The sequence below is a fragment of the Leptonychotes weddellii genome, chromosome 5, assembly GCF_054177405.1.
Source record: "Leptonychotes weddellii isolate Sample4059 chromosome 5, ASM5417740v2, whole genome shotgun sequence".
NCBI classification, from domain to species: domain Eukaryota; kingdom Metazoa; phylum Chordata; class Mammalia; order Carnivora; family Phocidae; genus Leptonychotes; species Leptonychotes weddellii.
Window position 1 is genome coordinate 46,061,395 of NC_138373.1, and position 20,796 is coordinate 46,082,190.

The following is a 20,796-nucleotide window of genomic DNA, read 5'->3' on the forward strand; positions in this document are numbered from 1 at the left end:
TTCCCTGGGGGGCAGTGTATTTCCTAAGCTTAACTGGAGTGCCCCAAGGGTAGGAACACATCAGTAAATCTCTTACTATTTGAATATTCTTTGTTTTGCTATTCATTTCTTTTTATATACCCACAGAGAGCCTAGAATTTTATTCCTAATTCTAGGGAAAACACTGTGGTATTTATTTTTATTTTCCCCCTCCTACTTTCCTGATTTTGCAGTTTCCTGAGTCTGTAAAATACTATATATTTTGCTAAAAGACAGTTGTAACCTCTTGTGTTGCTGATCGTGCTAGAATCAGAGGAAGGCCATTCTCTGCCCCTTTCAGAACTTCAGCTGTTCAGTGTAACAGAGAAATTTTTCTCTATTGAAAAATAATGAGAATTAAAATGTCACAGGACCTAGACGTAGAGCCATTCGGGAAATCAGCTGACATTTTCTTAAATTGTGTTTTATCGTTATGACATTGCATTGACAAAATTTTTTTTTTACATCAAGGTCTGTGGAAAAATTCACTCTTCTTTCTAATCCAGTAGAAAACCACTATGGCAGCAAAGTTCACTTAAGGAATCAAAGACTTACTTGCATTTTCAAAAATCATCCCATGTGTCTTTCTTTTCTTATTCTAAGATGAATGACAAGTTGTACCTAATCTAGCCTTTATTTTTACTGATTAAAATTAGTTCCACATGTACATCATTTACATTTTTAAAAGAGCTGGACTTTTGCTCCCCAAACCAGCAGGTCCTGACATGTCCTTTGCTTCCCCATGTCTCACTCCCCAGAGGCAGCTGCTGTCCCTATTTCAGTTCATCCTTTCGTTGTTTTCCTCTACTGCTCCGTCCTTTAGCTGTCCATATTCATTATTGCTGCCCCCTCAGGAACGAGAAGATTCTGTCCTCTCACCTCCCATTCCCGCTGATTTATATTCCACTCTCCTCATTCGAGTACTGTTCCGTTTCGCTTAGGTCAGGATGCAGTGTTTCTGCAACTCTGGTAGCGCAGACACTCTGCGCACATTGGATGGAGACCGTACAGGATGACTTAGTGTTCTTGTTCACCCTTTTGCTTTCCCTGGAGTTCACGGTTTTCTGTGCATCTGCTGTTGTTTCAGTGGAATTAAATCTCTGGTCAGTGTGCCATTCTCCACCAGAAGTTCAGCATCTTTTTCACTGGGAGAAATTATAAAAGTTATTATAAAGAAGTTATTAAAACTCATTTTTAGTTTGTACATGAGCAGTAATTTGAATCATTTCTTACTGCTGAGCTGGGCTGGGGCTTTCCACTTACGAATGGTAGATTATTTGTGGTTTGAAGTTATTCCTTTGTTCATTTATATTTTATTTTGTGTGCCTGCCATGTGCCACGGCTGTCTTTCATGTGTGGATAATTAGGTAGTTTTTTGCAATCATTTGTTTTCTCAACATTAGATTACTGCCCTGTGTCTGATCTGTGGGAGAAGTATGTTTAATAAATGACTTAATTATTCTGTCATTTTTAGGCGTGTTTTGCTAAGCTTTGTGCCTGGTGTGCCTGCTGTTCTTACCTTTTTTTGGTTCATAGGTAGGAGACATTCACCACTGAAAGCTGCAGTGGTGCAGAATCTCTCATCTCTTCTCTCCCTGATTTGGTAGACATGGGTCTGAACTGCTCCAGTCCTCACACTTCAGGTGTCCCGGCTGTCACTACCCAGGAGCAAGAAGAGAGAAAGGATCTCCTTTTTCTTAGAGAGTAGCTGGTTAGGCTCTTTCTTTGCATCTTGATCTTTTAGCTGAAGTGTCAGCACTTCTGATATGCTCTTCACCCCTCTTTCATCATCAGTAAGACAAACACGGGGAAGTGCTTGGGCCTGAGTGGGAAGGTGAGGGCCTTAACAGCTCAGTGTTCATAACCCAGCAAGCAACATGCAGTGGCCCTGCTCTCGGTCGTTCAGAAGTGTGATTTTACATTGAACGGTATAGCTAAAATGTCTCAACTGAGCTTTTTCTTTAAAAGTAGTGTGCATTATCAGCTTTGTATGTAGGCCTGAGCCTCATTCATAGCAACCGACTTGAAATATATGCTAAGTTGCATGTGCTTTATTATTATTATTTAGGATGCATACTGGATAGCAATGAACAGTTCTCTGAAATGTAAAACCCTCAGCGACATCTTTCTGTTGTTCAAGAGTTCTGATTTCATCACTCGTGACTTCACTCAGCCGTAAGTATGTCTCTTGATCTCCCGTGTCAGTAGTTTCTGTACTTATGAGAGTTTTGCTGAAGGTGAAATCCCATTACTTCTAGTACCGTTAAAAACAATAGTTCCGGGGCACCTGGGTGGCTCAGTCAGTTAAGCGTCTGACTTCAGCTCAGGTCCTAGGATTGAGCCCCATGTCCGGCTCACTGCTCAGCAGGGAGTCTGCTTCTCCCTCTCCCTCTGCCCCTCCACGCAACGTGTGCTCTCTCTCTCTCTCAAATAGGTAAATAAATAAAATCTTAAAAAAAAAAACCAACAACACAACAGCAGTTCCATATGACAGGACCTATTAAAGCAAACATTTCTTTTCCTTTGACAGTAAATGAATATTCGTAAATATCAAGGGCTTTCTTTGTATCTGCCCATTAATTTGGTAATCTTTTTTTCTCATTGTAAAATCAGTATATGCTTATCATAGAAAAACAAAATTAAGAATTTGAGCTAAACAAAAACAGGAAATGTAGAAGCACCCATGATCTCACCACAGTTGGTTTTATGTAGTTCCAGAATTCTTTCTGTGCATACGTATAATATAAATATACCTGTCTTTAACCATATTGTGATATTTTAAGACAAAAATGGGATCCTGTAGTTCATATTCCTTAGTGGCCTGCAGTATATAGCTAATATCTTTATGTGTCATTTAATACTTATATGTATCATTGTTTAAAATTACCTTAATGGTGTTCCACTGGATAGCTACAGCATGATTTGTTTGATCAGCATTCTATTTTTATATAGTCCTACAGTGAATATCCCTGAGCTAAATTTTTGTGCATGTTCCTAATTTTTTTCTCAGCATACATTTCAGGAAGGGGAATTGCTGTTTTCCTTTCTTTGCCAGTTACTCTTTAGCTAAAGGACTCATAGGCAGGTAACCGACTTGCACCGGTGACCTGCCGGTGAGCTCTTTATGCCCTCTTGTTCTATCATCAAATAGGTATTCTTCTAGATTTCCCATCTTACCCATCGTAAACAGACCAGTTATCACACTTAAACTAATACTTAAACTGGTCTCTAAAGTAAAGCATATCACAAAATCCAGCAACTAAGCGGGTGAATAGGGGTGCAAATACTGTGTACCCATGCCACTTCTTCCCTATCCGTCCGTGGAGTCTGCCCTGCCCATTCACCCCCTTTCAGCTTCAGATCCTTTTTTGAGGAGAAGCCTGGCACAGAAAAATAAATTCACTCCATGTCAGTTGTGCACCTAGTCTTTTGCCTCTGAGTTGTGTAGCTTGGCCATTGTTTTTAGTATTATAAGAATGAAGGGAATGAAGTTCGGTGATAATAAATGAGTCTGGTTAAATTGTAAGTTTATTATAAAGGGGGTTTACCAGTATTGATATTTCTGGTTCATTTACAGAGAAGAGCTTTATATTGTTTTGATATTTCATTGTCCACCCTTTGTGGTCACGTTGGCACAGATGTTACTAGGTGTTTGGCGGCCCCTGTTGTAGTAATAATGCTGTGGCATTTCCGTTCTAGGAGAGGCCCTCTGATTCGAGGAAGTAGTCGCTGTCTTCTTTGTCCATTATAAAGCTTTTAAATACCTAATGCTTTAAGTAAAGAGGTCTTAAAATATATTACATTAAAAATGCTCTGTACCTGTTAGTTCATCAGATAGGAGTTTCCGTGTACCTTTAACACTAGTTGCAGTGAGAGTATGAGGACATCTTTTCCTTTCCAAAAATTACTATAAGTTGCTTTTAATTCCCTGTGGCTGATGCTTTTTTAAATCATCTTTGTGGCTTGGTGAACTGCTGCTGCTCCCCAGCCCGCCTCTCCCCCTCTTCATCGTGCTTGAATCTAACGTGAGTCCAATAGAAGGTCGAAATAGCAGTCAGCTATTTGGCCTTCTGTGCTCTTTGACTTTTGCATGGGAGGGAAGTTAAGTCAGCAGGTGAATTTGAGGCCTGGGATTAAGAGTGTTTACTCACAGAATACCATGCTTCTCCTAGTCTAAATAATTGGGAGTTGGCAGAAACAAACCCCAAGTACCGAGCTTGCAGTCTTTCAGCTGGGCGGCTCTAATTAGTCACCCCCTTCTGGAAGTATTTGTCGGTAGGAGGCTGCAGAGCTGTAAGTCTTGTCACCATAAAAATCCGTATTGATGGGATCTTTAGTGAAAGATGAACTTTTGTCGCATAGGCCTTTAAGGACCCCTGAAAGATTAAATTTGGAGTGTAATTCTTTAAATTAGACAAGATTGTGTCAGTAATTTAATCTCTTTCCTTCTATAGGCTAAAAAATTGAGGCCTAAATCTGCTTGGTCGTTTGTTCCCACAAACTAGTTAGTAGAACCAAAACCAGAATATAATTTCAGTAATGCCATTCTAAATGGTTTCTATATTTTCACTTAGTAAAGTCATAAATTCCTCCTTTTAAAAATGCTTCAAATTAAAATACGGAATATCATAAAGAATTTAATTTTGTGGGACGCCTGGGTGGCTCAGTCGGTTAAGCGTCTGCCTTCGGCTCAGGTCATGATCCCAGGGTCCTGGGATCGAGTCCCGCATCGGGCTCCCCGCTCCGCGGGGAGCCTGCTTCTCCCTCTGCCTCTGCCTCTCTCTCTGTCTCTCATGAATAAATAAATAAAATCTTTAAAAAAAAAAAATTTAATTTTGGAAGAATTTATTATATAATAAAAATATAAGTAAAAACAATAAGTATAAATATAGAATGTAAAAAGACATTATAGAGTTATTATATAATTATCTGTGATATGTATAAGATTATATAATATTATAAAAGTGACTTTATATTGTTTATACTATTTTGGGGCTTACCTCAAAAAAAGAAAGATATTCCAGTCAGGATTGCAAGATAACAGAAGGCCAACTAAAAGTATTTTACACATACAGAGTTTTAAAAAGTATATTACTTAACAAGGACTCTGGAGTGTGGGTATTTTTGGGGTTAATTGAGCTGCTCCTCAAGGTCTCCACGGAGCCAGGCTCTTCCAGTTTTTCCCCTGTGGTCATGCTTGGCTTACTGATGTGGTATTTGGGATTATCGCCCACTGGTTTCAAGATTGCTGCTGCAGTTCTGGGCAGCACATGAAGACATGACAGTATCTGAACCAAAAATAGAAGGGGTGGTGTGTTTCCTCTCACTCCTCTCTGTATGTGAGCAAGTAAAGCATTCTGGAAGCTTCCCAGGAGGCCTCTGTAGGCTCATTGGTCATATAGAGACCCAGCCTAATCCAGCAGTTGGCAGAGGGAACAGAATTGCAATGACTGGTTTAGACCAGGGCTGTCAGACATTAGCATGCATCAGGATCATCTAAAGAGTTTGATGAAACACGATTGCTGGTCCCTTCCCCAGAGTTCCGGTTCAGTAGGCTGGGAGTGGGGCCCAAGAATATAATTTCAGAGAAGTTCCCAGGTTATCCTGATGATGGTTGTGCAGGCCCACGCCTTGAGGACTGCTTAGATTAAGCAGCACATGCATCCCTGGGATTCCGGAGGGGACTGCAGAATACAAGTGCTACCTGATCCAGCAATCACAATTGTGTTAGCAAGGATGAAGGTTGGGAATAGCTCGAGGGAGACAAGCTGTACTATCTGTCAGAGTTGTAAGCTGATACAGAATATTAAGTACTCTTATTTTTCCTGTTCCTCAACTGGTTATTGTACATAGGAGCTTTAAAAAGTGGAAGTTGCAATATGACACATTTAACACAGTCTGCACTAGATTCACTGAGCAAACTATTTGCTCAGATAGAAACATTTTTTTTTTTTAAAGAATTTATTTATTTCTTTGACAGAGAGACACAGCGAGAGAGGGAACACAAGCAGGGGGAGCGGGAGAGGGAGAAGCAGGCTTCCCGCTGATCAGGGAGCCTGATGTGGGGCTCGATCCCAGACCCTGGGACCACGACCCGAGCCGAAGGCAGATGCTTAACGACTGAGCCACCCAGGTGCCCCCAGATAGAAACATTTTATGTGGTTAGACTTGTTGAGGCTCAAGGCTGCTTTCAGTAATTATTTTATTGATTAATGTCACTTCAGTCAGCCAAGGCAAGAAAATAATACCTGGTATTCAATTGGCACTTGGAAGATAGGGCTGAGCGAGTGAAAAAATTAATCCATTAAGTGTTTCTCTGAGGGATTTGTCACGCATAAGATAGATTTGATTAGAGGTCAGGAAATTTCACTTGTCTTAGTAATTTAACTCAGCCATGCTTGACGTAATTTGTATGCATTCTTAAGATTATCACAACACTGGTTATTAATCCTAAAATGCAGCAAGTAGTCTCAGGAGTAAAATTTTGTGTGTAAGTTGGACCTGATAGAATCTTTACCTTGTGATTAATGAGATGACACTTTCTCTGCTGTAGATTGTCTTAATTTTAGATAGCATATTTTATCTCTTTCTGAAGAAGAATTCTATGAAAATTCAGATGAACGTACCCAATGATCCTTAGTTCAGTATCGTTTTACTTTTATCTTTGTTTTTCCACCACCAGTGAAATCTGGAATGGAATCTGTGACCAGTACTCTTAACCTGGTTCTCTTGGTTCCCCATGAGCAATAGTCTACACCACCAGAACTTTGACGCTTAAGGTTCCATGGTTCTGCATTTTGTTTTTCTTGCCCATAATTTACACTTTTTCTTATACTTAGTGTTTACAGTGAAGTATAATGTAACCTTCCAACTTTTAAAAAAAGCTTACCAATCAGACTTGTGCCCTAGTAAATATCTAGGGTGGTATGCCACTTTAAAACATTAATGATTGTGTTTACAGCCACTTCAGAAAGCTTTAATGAAGATGTTTTCTCACTACTTATAAAAATGGTGAAATTGTGATCTCAGCCAATGGACTTAGGTAATATCTAAGTTGCCTAGAGTAAATTCATGTAGGTATTATTCTCAGAGTATACCAATAGTGTGATTCTCCTTCCCCTACTCCTGCCATGTGACTGGCCCAAATTAGAGGCCCAGCTCATATCCTGTGAGTAGGTAATATTGTAAATCTGTACATCCAGTGCCAGAATCTCACCCCTTAGCCCCAACACATAGGCTTCATCTTCACCTTAAAAGTTTTCCACTAGCAGGGCACCTGGGTGGCTCAGTCGTTAAGCGTCTGCCCTCGGCTCAGGTCATGATCCCAGGGTCCTGGAATTGAGCCCCACATCGGGCTCCCTACTCTGCGGGAAGCCTGCTTCTCCCTCTCCCACTCCCCCTGCTTGTGTTCCCTCTCCTGCAGTGTCTCTCTCTGTCAAATAAATAAATAAAATCTTAAAAAAAAAAAGTTTTCCACTAGCGTAGTCTCTGTTTTCATCTCCATCTAGCTCTTTCTTGTAGTCTGTTTCTGAATTGTAGCACAGCTCAGCACAGTGCAGGCACATGGATCCTTTTCTGGTCTCCTCCTCCTTTCCTTGTAACAAAGCAGGGGACACATTCCGCCTCATCTGTATACTAGAGTACATCCATATTTTCCTGATTGTGCTCCCCTCTGTTCCACACACCCACATCCTTATCACTGAATGTATTACATTTGTTCTCTTTTGATGTATGAAATATTTGGAACAGCATGATAAAAACTTGTTGATCACAGGAAGTTCACAGAAAAAAGTATGTCAATCTTAAGACATGGTTTAGGGCATAACGAATAGGTCTGTTTATGCTAAGACCTGGTGGCTGACAGGAAATGCAATCTTGTTGAAGTTGAGGGAATAATTAGGGCAGTACCTTGAGTAGAAATGAAAGAAAAAAGATGGCCTTCCTGCCTGCCAGGGATCAGTGCTGGCTGAGCACAGTCCTTGCAGTTTGGGGCTAAGACTTTTTTTCCTTTCTTTTCTTTTTCTTTTTTTCTTTCTTTTCTTTTTAAAAATTTGGATCTAGAACATTACTCTCAAAAATTCCTATTAACTGGCTAGTTTCAAAATGTTTTTAAAATGCACTGGTATAATTTCATAGTAGCTTTCATCAGGATAGACTTTTGGGTTTTGTTGGTTTTTTTCCACAATAAAATCTTTACTATTTTTGTACCTGAGAATTTTTTTTAGTTTGTAATTTCCATTGTAGATAATGTAACATTCATCATTTAATAACATTTGTGTATATTTGGATTTTTAATGGCTAGCTAGAGGAACTATAATTATAATTCAGTATAGGAGTTTCCTTTCTATCAGACTGTAAAGCAGTGGCTTTGATTTAATACTACTTTATGTTGTTAACCTGTTGAAAATTTCAAAGAAATCTTCCAAGTTATAATAAAATACTTACCCAGGAAAAAAAATTTAGAAGTGGGATTTAAACACACAGACACACACACACAGACACACACAATAAGCTCGTAAGTGTACATGAAAATGGTTAGTAAGTACTAATTACAGCTAGTACTGTTCAGGTTGGCAGAGATGTTCAAATGAGATTCAAAATGTTCTTATTTGTAATTATAAAAGAGCTTTAAGAAATTGATCATTAATTTTTGGTTTTAGCTAAGTAGCAGGCTAAGATAACTTGAAAAATCTTTTGTTACACATTACCTAGAGATGCTGGGTAAAATATAAACTATAGCACAGAAATTTAAATGCATAGCTGAATTCACAGAAACAAAAGGTAAATCCCAGATGCAAGAAATGTAAAGAGGATGGAAAATCAGAGGGTTAGGTAGGTAAGCCTTTTAGGGGTCATTATCAGAGCTGATAAGAGACATAACTTTTAATCCCTTTATAGGACTGGAAGCCAAGCATTAAGCCAAAATAAAGTGAGGATTTGGAAAAGAGACCATTTTTTGCACCTTCAGTAAAGGGTGAACAAGAAAAAAAATTCATCCATTGGCACAGAGACAGGGAAGCAGGACTGAAACCCCTTGGGCTTTGGGTTTTTTGTTTTAAAAAGTTGAAACCTCAGGCCTATATCTTATTATGAACTTTGGAAAACGGAATTTGAACCACCTGCCTGTTGGAGAGCTCCCATTAACTAAGAAATTAATGTAAAAGTCAGTCCTCCAGTCATTTTTACCCTTGAGACACCTAGAAGATGCAAATACAAAGTGCTCTGGGAAGACTCCACAACCCAGGCCTGTGGGACCCCCAGAGAAATGAGCTGCACCAAGTAGGCGCCTATGTAGAAATAACAAGATCGTGAGAAAACTACATCATGCCTCAAGGTGAGACAGCAGACAAGAGGAGGAAGTAGAGCTGTATGAATTTAAAATAACAGAAGTCTCAAAGATAATATAAAGGAAGTGTTTTAATTAAACTCATAAAAAGAATTGAGACTCTTAGAACAAGTTTTAGGTCCATTAATTTATGTATAAGGATTGTAAAAATTCCAGTGTTGTTAGTACCCTGATTATCTTACTCATTTTTGCTTTTTAAACCTACCTTCTCCAGAATGTAAATGGAATCTAAATATTCACACACAGCGTTCTTTGCAGTATTTCATCTGAGCTCTTGAAAATGCTATCGTTGACCTTTACATTCAGGCTTAACTAGTTGACTCTGCACTCTTCTCTTGCAAGAACTGTACTGGGCCATCTGGTTAATCATCTTAATAAGAAAAAGCCTTATACAATAATCTCACATACCACAGACATTCTCACTTCTACATTCTGAAACTAACCAGGCTTTTAAACTAACATTAAATGTTAAACCAATCAACACTTAAAAAATAAATGTTATAGGATGGGAGAATGCAAATATGCATTAAAATGTATACGTGTTTTAAAGTAGCAATATGAGGATTAACTGAGGGCTGAAATCAGTATTTGTAGGAATACCGAAGCATTAAAAACATTAGACAATGAAGATTTGTGTTTTGGAATTGTGCCTTTTGGGTTTCCTGTAGTATTTTAAAAACAGGTAGATATAGAATCTTAATCTGCCTTGTTCTTTATAGAATCATAGTAACTATCCTCTGTTACCAGATTTATAAAAACTATGGCACCCACATGATTAAATCATATTTCAAATATGAGAATGGTAGTAGTTCTGCTACTACACTAACCATTAAGATAATGCCCTGTTATTTATTCAAGTTCCTTAGTCATTTCTCTCCTTCCATCTCCCTGTATGTTTTAGATACATTTAAATTAAGAGACAGTTCAGTTTTATCATTGATCATGAACTAATGGTTAGTTGGAAGCCAAAATATTACCTTTTTTTCCTATGGAGGTATAATTGGCATAATGTTATATTTAAGTTTCAGGTGTACAACATAGTAATTCCATATTTGTATATGTTACAAAACAAAATATTAAATTCTAAAGTAAACTTGAATAGGCTTCTTATAAAAGCAATACATGTGCACTTTGTACTTTTATGTATTTTTTAATTCCTCGAAATTAAAAGTCAGAATAAAAGTATGTATCTGTTTTAAGGGTAAAAGAATTCATAAAATAGCAGTTTTTTACAATTAAAATGTTTAATTATTTTTTAGAAGATTTTTATTTATTTATTTATTTGAGAGAGAGAGAGTGAGAGAGAGAGCGCAAGAGGGGGTAGGGTTAGAGGGAGAAGCAGACTCCCTGCCGAGCAGGGAGCCCGATTGTGGGACTCGATCCCGGGACTCCGGGATCATGACCTGAGCCGAAGGCAGTCGCTTAACCAACTGAGCCACCCAGGCGCCCCACAATTAAAATGTTTAGACGTAAACTAGGAAAAAAAGGCGCAAGGAAATGAAAAATTTATTATGTGGAACTATTAAAGATGATCAAGGACATTTTTTTAGGTGCATCTGATACTTATGGTGTTTTGTTTTATTTTTTTAGCTGAAATCCGAGAGCTTTAACAACAGCTCTTTTTTAGAGAGAGAGAACACGCGTGCGCAAGACGGTGGGTGGAGCAGAGGGCAAGAGAGACAAGCAGACTCCACACTGAGTGTGGGGCTTAATCACATGACCCTGAAATCATGACCTGAGCTGAAATCAAGAGTCGGACGCTTAACCGACTGAGCCACCCAGGCGCCCCTAACAGCAGCTCTAGAACCTCCATCCTTGCGGGTTTAGTGCCCTCCCTACCACTTATTTGATCTCTCACCTTTCAGAGCCTTGGTAACCTCATGTGATAAACATTGATATTAATAGCACTTTCTCATAGGATTATTGGTGCATGTTCATTAATACAGAGAAAGCCCACTGGTTTTCAACAAAGCACATTGGGTGTACTTTTCTTTGTAATTCAGATTATATCCACCCATGCCCAGTTGTTAGTAGGAATAAAGGTTTTTTTCTGAGAATCTCAGCCAATCAAATAAATTGGAATTGTTGTTGTTTGTAGTATAAATTACAAATGATTATAGAGAATTCCAACCTAATGAAATATTCAGGGGAATTGAAAAGCTTTTCAAACTCAGTTTTACTTGTAAATTGCTTAAGAGATCTTTAAAAGTATTTTTTGTTTTCTATGCGTGGGGTTTTTCTTCTTAATAAAAATGTCTCTCGACTGCAAGTTTTGCTCACTCTTTAATTGTTGGTATTCTCCAAGGTTCTGTCATCTGCCTGAGGTGACGCTTCTATTTACTTCCTTGACTTCAGCTCTTACACCTATGTGATTACCTCCAGATAATTGTCTTCAACTCCTCCCTCTCTTTGAGTTTCCTTATTTCTGGTTGCTTCCTAGACATTTCTGTGCGCTTCTCCGAGGATGTCTCCAACTCTCCACATATAAACATAATTCTCTCCCGTCTTTCCCTCACCTCTGTTACCTGCTTTTCTCTTAGTCTCAGTGAATGGCATTCCCATCACTGTCCAGCCAGTCATCGAAACCAGACCTCAGTCATCCCGACCTCTCTCCCTCATCCCTCACTTTCTTTCTTTTTTTTTTTTTACTTATTTATTTGAGAGAAAGAGAGAGAGAGACAGAGAAACAGCATGAGAGGGGAGAGGGTCAGAGGGAGAAGCAGGCTCCCCGCTGAGCCGGGAGCCCGATGTGGGACTCGATCCCAGGACTCCGGGATCATGACCTGAGCCGAAGGCAGTTGCTTAACCAACTGAGCCACCCAGGCGCCCATCCCTCACTTTCAACAGGGTACCAGGCAATATTGGTTTTGCCTCCTGAATATCTTTATATAGTGCTTTTCTCCTCCCCCACTCCCACTGCAGCAGCTAGACCCTTATCACCCCCAAGTCTATTGGACCGAGCCTTCTAACTGGTCTCTCTGCCTCCCTACTTGCCACCCCTCCACCCACCCCCCACCCCCCCAGCTATCCAGTACCATTGCCACAGTGGTAGTCCTAAAGCCCTCACATGTTTAGAAACTTTTAGCTCCTCAGTGTATATATAATAAAGTACAGCCTCCCTAGAGACACAAACAAGACCCTTCACAATCTGGATACTCCTCTTCATCGAAAATTTCTCTTCAGTGTCGTTTTTTTTAATTGGATTATAGTTAACACAATGTTACATTAGTTTTGGGTGTAAAACATAGTGATTTAACAAGTCTGTATTTTATGCTCACCACAGGTATAGCTGCCATCTGTCTCCATACAACACTCTTCCAGTGCCACTGACTAGATTGCCTGTGCTGTCTTTTATCCCCATGACTTACTCATTCTGTAACTGGAAACCTGCATCTCCCACCCCGCTTCACTTTTTTGCCCATTCCCCCTACTCCCCTCCCCTCTGGCAGCCACCAGTTTGTTCTCTGTATTTATGAGTCTCTTTCTTACAAATATGAGTCTGTTTCTGCTTTTTGTTTGTTTGTTTAACATACCCCATATCTGCTTTATCTATTCATCTGTTGATGGACACTTAGGCTGCTTGCATATCTTGGCTGTTATAAATAATGCTGCAATAAAGATAGGGGTGCATAAATCTTTTTGAATTAGTGTTTTTGTTTTCTTTGGGTAAATACCTATTAGTGGAATTACTGGATCATATGGTAGTTCTACTTTTACTGTTTTGAGGAAACTCCATACAGTTTTACTGTTTTGAGGAAACTCCATACAGCGGCTACACCAGCTTACATTCCCACCAACAGTGCACGAGATCTAACCTCATCTTCCCGTGGTTCTCCTTGCGCTCTACACTCCCATCGGCGCGAATCCGTCATAGTTCCCTGTATACAGCGTGACAGTTCTCATTTCTTGTCCTGCTTTAGTGCATGCTTCCCTTTGCCTTAAATGTGGACCCTTCCCTTCCTGTTGAATGAAGCCTTCTTGACTGCCACCTTCCCTCCCCTCCCCCCCAACAGAGAGCTAATCAGTTTTTCCTTTGTGCTATCAGAGTATTTTTATTTGCTTTCAGTGGTTTGAATTTTTTTGTCTACTTGTTAGACTTTCCCCACCAGACTAACCTCCTAAAGAACAAGGGACTCGGGTCATTTTAGCATTTCTGGTGCCTCGCCAGTCCTTGGCATAGGGAGGCATTTAACAAAGGCATTTAGAAAATATATGAAAAATTGTTCATGAAATGGAGGACTTTTAGAGGGGGAAGCAGTATACTTAATGAAGGAATGAGTAGTTCTATCAAATATTTTTTTAAATGGCTTGCAGGGTAAGGTTTGGATTAACTTTGTGTGGCTTTAGATGGTAGAGGTAATGTCAGCAGAGAAGTAGACTTCTGGTTTAGCCACAGAGAAGGCAATGAAGGTTAGAGAACAGCAGTACCATCCTGCTTTCATTTGGAATCTGTATTTAGACAATCTGAGTTTTAGTCCTGGCTTGGTCACTAGATTTGGTGGTTTCTGGGTCTAAGTTTTTTTGTTTTTTGACAGAAAAATGGAGATAATAGTAGCTTATATGGTGGTTTTGAGGACTAGTGAAATACCATTTCGGGGTGCCTTGGCTAACATCTGGTGTTGAATAGTGCTTAATAAATGTTCATTGGATTTGAATTAGCCTCTTGTTCCTGGATTCTTCCAGTAATACCTTACACGTATCGCATTGAATATAAGTAATGTGTGTACATAAACTGCCACCAAAAAAAAAATATTCAATTGCCTTTTTTTCTCTTAAAGATTTATTCATTGTACTGATGATTCTCCAGATCCTTGTATAGAATATGAGGTAAGGATTTATTTTTTAAATCTTGAAATTGATTCTAGATGAAGATGTGTTGGAAATTGCTATCTATTCTTAAGCAAAATGAATAAAATTTTTTGGATCAATTTCTCTGGGAACCTAGAGCCACTGAATTTTTAAATATGTAAAAAATATATGTATAAATGAATATATACACACATATACACAGTATATACATACTATAGAATGTACGTATTTTGTGATAAAACTAATACTTTATACCCATCATCTGGCTTAAGCTGGGTAAGCTTTTTAACCTGGTATATGAAGAAAAATAATCATCCCCAATTCTACCATTTAGGCCCAGTGGACCTTTTTATTTTTTTTGTTGTTCACTCATTTTACAAATTACATCAGAAGTTAGATTGAAAGGATAGTGAAAAACATTTTTAGAAATAGCAATAAGAATTCAAACATAGCAAACCCAAATTTGTATTCCATATTTTCCTAGTTTGAAGGTATATCCTCCCCCCCCCCTCACCCCCATACACCTCCCTGAAATGGGTAGTGTTCTTGGACTCAAATAACTACTCATCAACTGTTATGAGTGAATCTGATTCCAGGTTTCAGCTACATCCCTGATAGGCTCTTCCTTATCACTACTCCTGGTTGTTCTTGCACTTGGATCGTCAGAATGTAATACTTTTGAAAACTTTGACAGCTCATAATTTGTTGAAGAGAGTGGTCATCCTGCTCTATAATTGCAAAGCATTTGCATTTTTGGATTTGTAACACCAATTAGAAATAGTCCAGTGGTCTTTTTTAAAAAAAATTCTTCATTTAAAAAAAAATTCATTGTTTGCTTCATCACCTTTGTATACACATGCTTTCAAAACTTGCCCACTGACTCTCTGTATCAAGAAATTTTTAGTGTGTTGAATGTATATTGGTATATCGTCTGTGATCATACCATGTTTGTAGAACAGTTCATTTACTATTTACCAGGCCACCAGATTGGATATTTTAGCACTTATAATTGAGCTTTTTACATATCAGTTGTGAAGGTTTTTTTGACTTAATAGCATAGCATGAGCATATTCCCAATCATTAAACATTTTTATAACATTCTTTATATGTATATGTTATATTCATATCTATTGTTTCATTGAACAAACATCTATTAAACACCTGCTGTGTCTTATCACTTGGTGCTGGAAAACACAAAATGACAAAGATTATTTCTCGAGTCTTCCCATAATCTTTGTTTGAGATGTCATCTTTTATCCCCAAGATTCATTTCACCAGCAGTTTGCTCTTTTATTGCTTTTTTGGGACTATGCCATTATCACGTTAGTGCATAGGGTTTAAAACTCAGTTTTTTAAAAGCTCAGGAAAGTGATATTCTTAGAATAATTAAAATGAAAAAAAGTTGCAAGCAGAATCCTGTATACTGTGTATTCCTTCATTGTGTATTTAAAAAGATATATACATGTGCTCCATGCTCATTTATTTGTAGATTACTTCTGGAAAGCTATATGAGTAATTGACAGCACTGGTTACCTCTGCGGAGGACAGAGGGACTGGGTAGGGTCGGGGTAGGGATAATTCACATTTTACCCTTTTGTGTTTTTTCAGTCAACCACACAATGTATGCGTTACTTGTCCAAAATATTATTTCAGTGAAGATTATGCAGATTTTCCAAAAAATTAATGTTAGTTTACAACAATTACTTATTTCTTTGTTGTTTAAATAAAAATTACTGTAGCCCTAAAAAACTATATTTGCCACTATCAGCTTTTAATAGATGACAACTGTGTACATTTTTAGTTTTTTAGTTCTTCATTTAATAATTAGGTTCTTTTTAAAAAATACAGGGCGCCTGGGTGGCTCAGTCATTGGGCGTCTGCCTTCGGCTCAGGTCATGATCCCAGGGTCCTGGGATCGAGTCCTGCATCGGGCTCCCTGCTCGGCAGGAAGCCTGCTTCTCCCTCTCCCACTCCCCCTGCTTGTGTTCCTGCTCTCGCTATCTCTCTCTCTGTCAAATAAATAAATAAAAATAAAAAAAAAAAAAATACAGCACATAGAAATCTTGACTAAGAGCTTACAAAATTGAAAATTGGAATCAGTGCATTTTAAAATCTTAGGCATATTTTAGCAATATGTTTGTTTTTTTTTTAAAAAAAAGCAATTATCAAAAATTAAGAAGTACAAGAAAATATGAGGAACTTACCACCCACATATATCCTCAGTATTAGCATTTTGGCATTTAACTTCCCTTTCTTGAAATAAGTGTATATGTGTGTGTATATATACACTCTCTTCATAAAATACCCTGCATACCGTTTTTTTTTCACTTACAGTGTATTTTTCCAGTTCATTAATTATTTTTTTATATCAGGATTTTTAGTGACTGTGTATCTTATATATTGACAGTTTTGTTTTGTAACATTTTTTAAGCACCTGCTAGGTATTACGTACTTGTGCTGGGAACATAAAGATAAGTAAGACCCAGTTCCTTGCCCTTGCTGAGTTGCTAGTTAGGAGGGAAGAGAGACTTGTATCAAATTATCATAGTACAACTTGGTATGTTTGTGCATACTATAGAATGTTAGGTGCAAGAAACTGGGAGCACAGGGTATGGGAAGGGAGGATACTGAGCCCACTGGAGGTTATTCCAGGAATGGGGCTTAGTGTAATTTAAGTTCCATCTCTTAGGTCTTAAAGGGCAAAGAAGTATATGCCAGCATAAGGGAGGCTGGAGGCACTGGCCACTTATTACAATTAATACTTCACAGGAGTAGGACTGGTTTTCTCCAAAGAACATTTTAAAAACAGACTTGGAAGCATACATTTGTCAACTATAGTATTTATAAAATTGTAGCAATTCAGTAGTACATGAGAATTTGTACATAATAATTAATTATAGTAGTAGAACCCATTTATGACTTGGGCCAGTTGTAGAATTGTTTTCCTTTAAAGTAGTGGCAAAATCATGGGAGGGTTATAGTGATTTTTCGTGATAAAATAATAATTCTATCAGAGTATTACACAGTGGTGCTAAGGTAGATAACTAGAATATCCTTTTATTTTTTGATATACCTAAAGGGGTGAGGAGCATAAATAATTACAGGGCAACTATACACAATGATGACAGGATTTGCCTTCATCATCCTTGGATTTGTATATTATGTCAGAACTCTCAAAGTGATAAATAAATGACAAAGGTGCATTTTGTCATAAAGAATTTTAACAGCATTTCCCCCACTTACTAGACTAATAAATCTGTCCCCTACATCTCATGATAAGAATGGTTTATGATGCCTTTTCTTCCAAACTATTTGATATTGGCAATTATTAAAATATACCCTTGGCATAAAATTGTCTTTTAGACCAGTAAACATTCCCTTGTTACATGGTTGTGTTACATTTTTCCTCTTTCTACAGCTTGTTCTTCGAAAATGGTGTGAATTAATTCCTGGGGCTGAGTTCCGATGTTTTGTCAAGGAAAACAAGCTTATTGGTGAGTTTTTTTTACCCATTAAAAGAAGACAAGATTTTTTTTTTCTTTTTAAGTTTATTTATTTTACTTTTTTTTTTTTTTAAGTAAACTCTACACCACACATGGGGCTTGAACTCACAACCCTGAGATCAAGAGTCATGTGCTCCACCCACAGAGCCAGCTAGGCATCTCTAAAGTTTATTTATTTTTAGTAATTTCTGTACCCAGGGTAGGGCTCAAACTCATGACCCTAAGATCAAGAGTTGCATGCTCCTCCAACTGAGCCAGCCAGGTGCCCCAAGAAGAGAAGCTTTTGATGGAAGTGAATTTCTAGTAATTAGGAGAGGGTAGTAATCAGTTTTTATCTCAGATGCTACCTCTAGCCAATTGGTAGTGACGCTCTGGAATTCTATATTGATAATGCTCCTGAGGTCATATTCAGTTTCCACAGAGAAGTATCTTGTGCAGTAATCATGTCTGTCTGGATTCTGGAGATGAAAGTGATGGTCTTGGCCATTCCCAGTTTAGGCTATTTTCATGTTACCTGCTTTCTCTTTGGGACCTTCCTAAGAATTGTTAGCAACACACACTACTTATTTTAAGCATCATAAAAAGCCAAGTTTTGGGATCTTTATTTCTATTATTGGAACAGTATTTATTATTCTAGCAAGAGGAAATATGTGGACAGATAAGTGCATTACTTAAAAAGCCACCCATTTTCTTCCTCTCAGATTATTATTTTGTTTGCTGTAATGTACTCAAGTATTGAAGACCGTCTGCTTTTTTTTGTCTTTGCATGTTTTCCATGCAGTAACCAAGAAAAGCGTGATTTGAATAGAATCCTATCAGCACTATTTAAAAATTTTTTTTTAAATTTATTATTTAAAAAAATTTTTATTTTTTTATTATTTTTTTTTTAGAGAGGGAAAGAGAGAGAATGTTAAGCAGGCTCCACGCCCAGCGTGGAGCCGGATGCACAGCTCAACCTCACAACCCTGAGATCATGACCTGAGCTGAAACCAAGAGTCGGACGCTTAACCGACTGAGCCACCCAGGTGCCCCACATCAGCACTATTTAGTGAATGTGATGTTGACATCTGTTAACTTACCTAAAAGAAACTTGGGGTGTTTGAGTTTATTGTTTTGCTAGATATTCCTGGAGAAACTACAATACAAGTAGAGCTAAAGAAGGGAGGCATATTGGCATTGATTAAGAAATAGAGTAGAAGCCCTTCTTTCAGAGCGGAAAACTTTCCTATGCCTAGAGCAAATTGAGGGAGTTTTCACAATAATCCCTTTAGTGTATTTGGAATAAAATCATCAAGTCACTCTGAAGAAAGGAATGTTTAGTTTTCCATGGCTTGAAAGATCAGGCTTGTGAAGGCAGGGTAGTATGTGTGCAGGAAAAATAGCCTATTTCTATGAAATACAATATGATTTGGAAGACGTGGAATATTTTAAGTTTCCCAAAGAAAAGTGGAAAAGAATACCAATTTGTAGAAAATTTGTTGGAAAAAAAGAAGAGGCAATTGACTGTGTACGCAGGTTTAAAACTGCTTCTTTCATTTTTTACATTATAAACGTATTTATGACTGAGTTCTTTCTATTGTACTAAATAAAAATATTTCTAAAGTAAGAATGCATGACAATATGGAACTTAGGATATATCTATTCTTATGATTGGATAACTTTTTACAGCTGATAAGTTTTTTATCTCTATAAAATGCTGAATCATGTATTATGCAATATTCATCTGATTGGTCCTCTGATCTACTTTTTTTTTTTTTAAAGATTTTATTTATTTATTTGAGAGCGAGAATGAGATAGAGAGAGCATGAGAGGGGGGAGGGTCAGAGGGAGAAGCAGACTCCCTGCTGAGCAGGGAGCCCGATGCGGGACTCGAGCCCAGGACTCCAGGATCAGGACCTGAGCCGAAGGCAGTCGCTTAACCAACTGAGCCACCCAGGCGCCCCGGTCCTCTGATCTACTTTAATAGTTCTCTCAAAAAGACGTTTAAATTACATTTTGGTGTTTTTGAAAAGAATGTTATATAACAATGGATATAAAATATTTTCTTGTCAGGTATTTCTCAAAGGGACTATACACAGTACTATGATCATATTTCTAAACAAAAGGAAGAGATTTGCAGATGCATACAAGACTTTTTTAAGAAACACATACAGTACAAATTCTTGGATGAAGACTGTGAGTATTTTTTATTGACCCAGTGAAATGAAGTACATGATATTACTGAACCTTACTTCATAGTGGTGCAGATTTTTTTTTTAAAGAATTTATTTATTAGAGAGAGAGAGAGTACCAGCGAGTGGAGGGGCAGAGGGAGAAACAGACTCCCCACTGAGCAGGGAGCCCGACGTGGGGCTCGATCCCAGGAACCTGAGATCATGACCTGAGCTGAAGGCAGATGCATAACCGACTGAGCCACCCAGGCACCCTGGTGGTACAGATTTAAAACTGGATTTGAAACACTATTTTTAAGCATTTTACTGTATTTCTATTTGGTATTACTGATGGTTGGCATGTTAATTTTACCTTATTTTAATCAGTCATTTTTTAATACTGAGGCAGTTATTTCTCTTATCATTTTAGATATTCATTTCAAAGGGTCTATCTACAGAGAACAAAATGCTTGCGTTATTCAGACTAAATCAGCTCAGTTGACTGATCTACTTTTCTGGATTTTTTATTTGAATGATCAGATAGTATCAGTTATAAGGTAAACATTTGTGACTTGTTTTTAAGAAAGTATATTGTATATGAAAGAGAGTTTTCGTGCATCCTAAAATCTACTCTGATTTCTGCTGCCAAACATGGGTTCTATGGCAGATTTGATTTTAAAAAAGATTAATCATGCCATAACCATAGCTAGATTTTATGCTTTCCTACTACAGATTTTACTGAAGTCGATTATTCCTCATCAAATGAGTTAAGTGATTGATGTTTTTTTCACTAGTACATATAATTTGTTTATAGTGGTGAATTCATTGAGATGGTGTGTTTGGTTTGAAGTTTTAAATACAATTGACCTTTGAACAACCCAGGTTTGAACTGCATGAATCCACTTATATGTGGATTTTTTTTCCTGATACATGCAGTATAGGACCGTAAATATATTTTCCTTATGATTTT

At 37.8% G+C, this 20,796-nt stretch overlaps 1 protein-coding gene across 1 annotated transcript in view; it reads left to right on the forward strand.

Moving 5' to 3' along the window:
• Positions 1-20,796, forward strand: part of LOC115936992 (translation initiation factor eIF2 assembly protein) — a 56,979-nt gene that overhangs the window by 24,253 nt on the left and 11,930 nt on the right. The window contains exons 5-9 of the mRNA XM_081818900.1: positions 8-49; positions 2,087-2,193; positions 14,143-14,191; positions 17,592-17,667; positions 19,729-19,851. Coding sequence (XP_081675026.1) covers positions 8-49; positions 2,087-2,193; positions 14,143-14,191; positions 17,592-17,667; positions 19,729-19,851 — 397 coding nt within the window. The remainder of the gene's footprint in view (positions 1-7; positions 50-2,086; positions 2,194-14,142; positions 14,192-17,591; positions 17,668-19,728; positions 19,852-20,796) is intronic.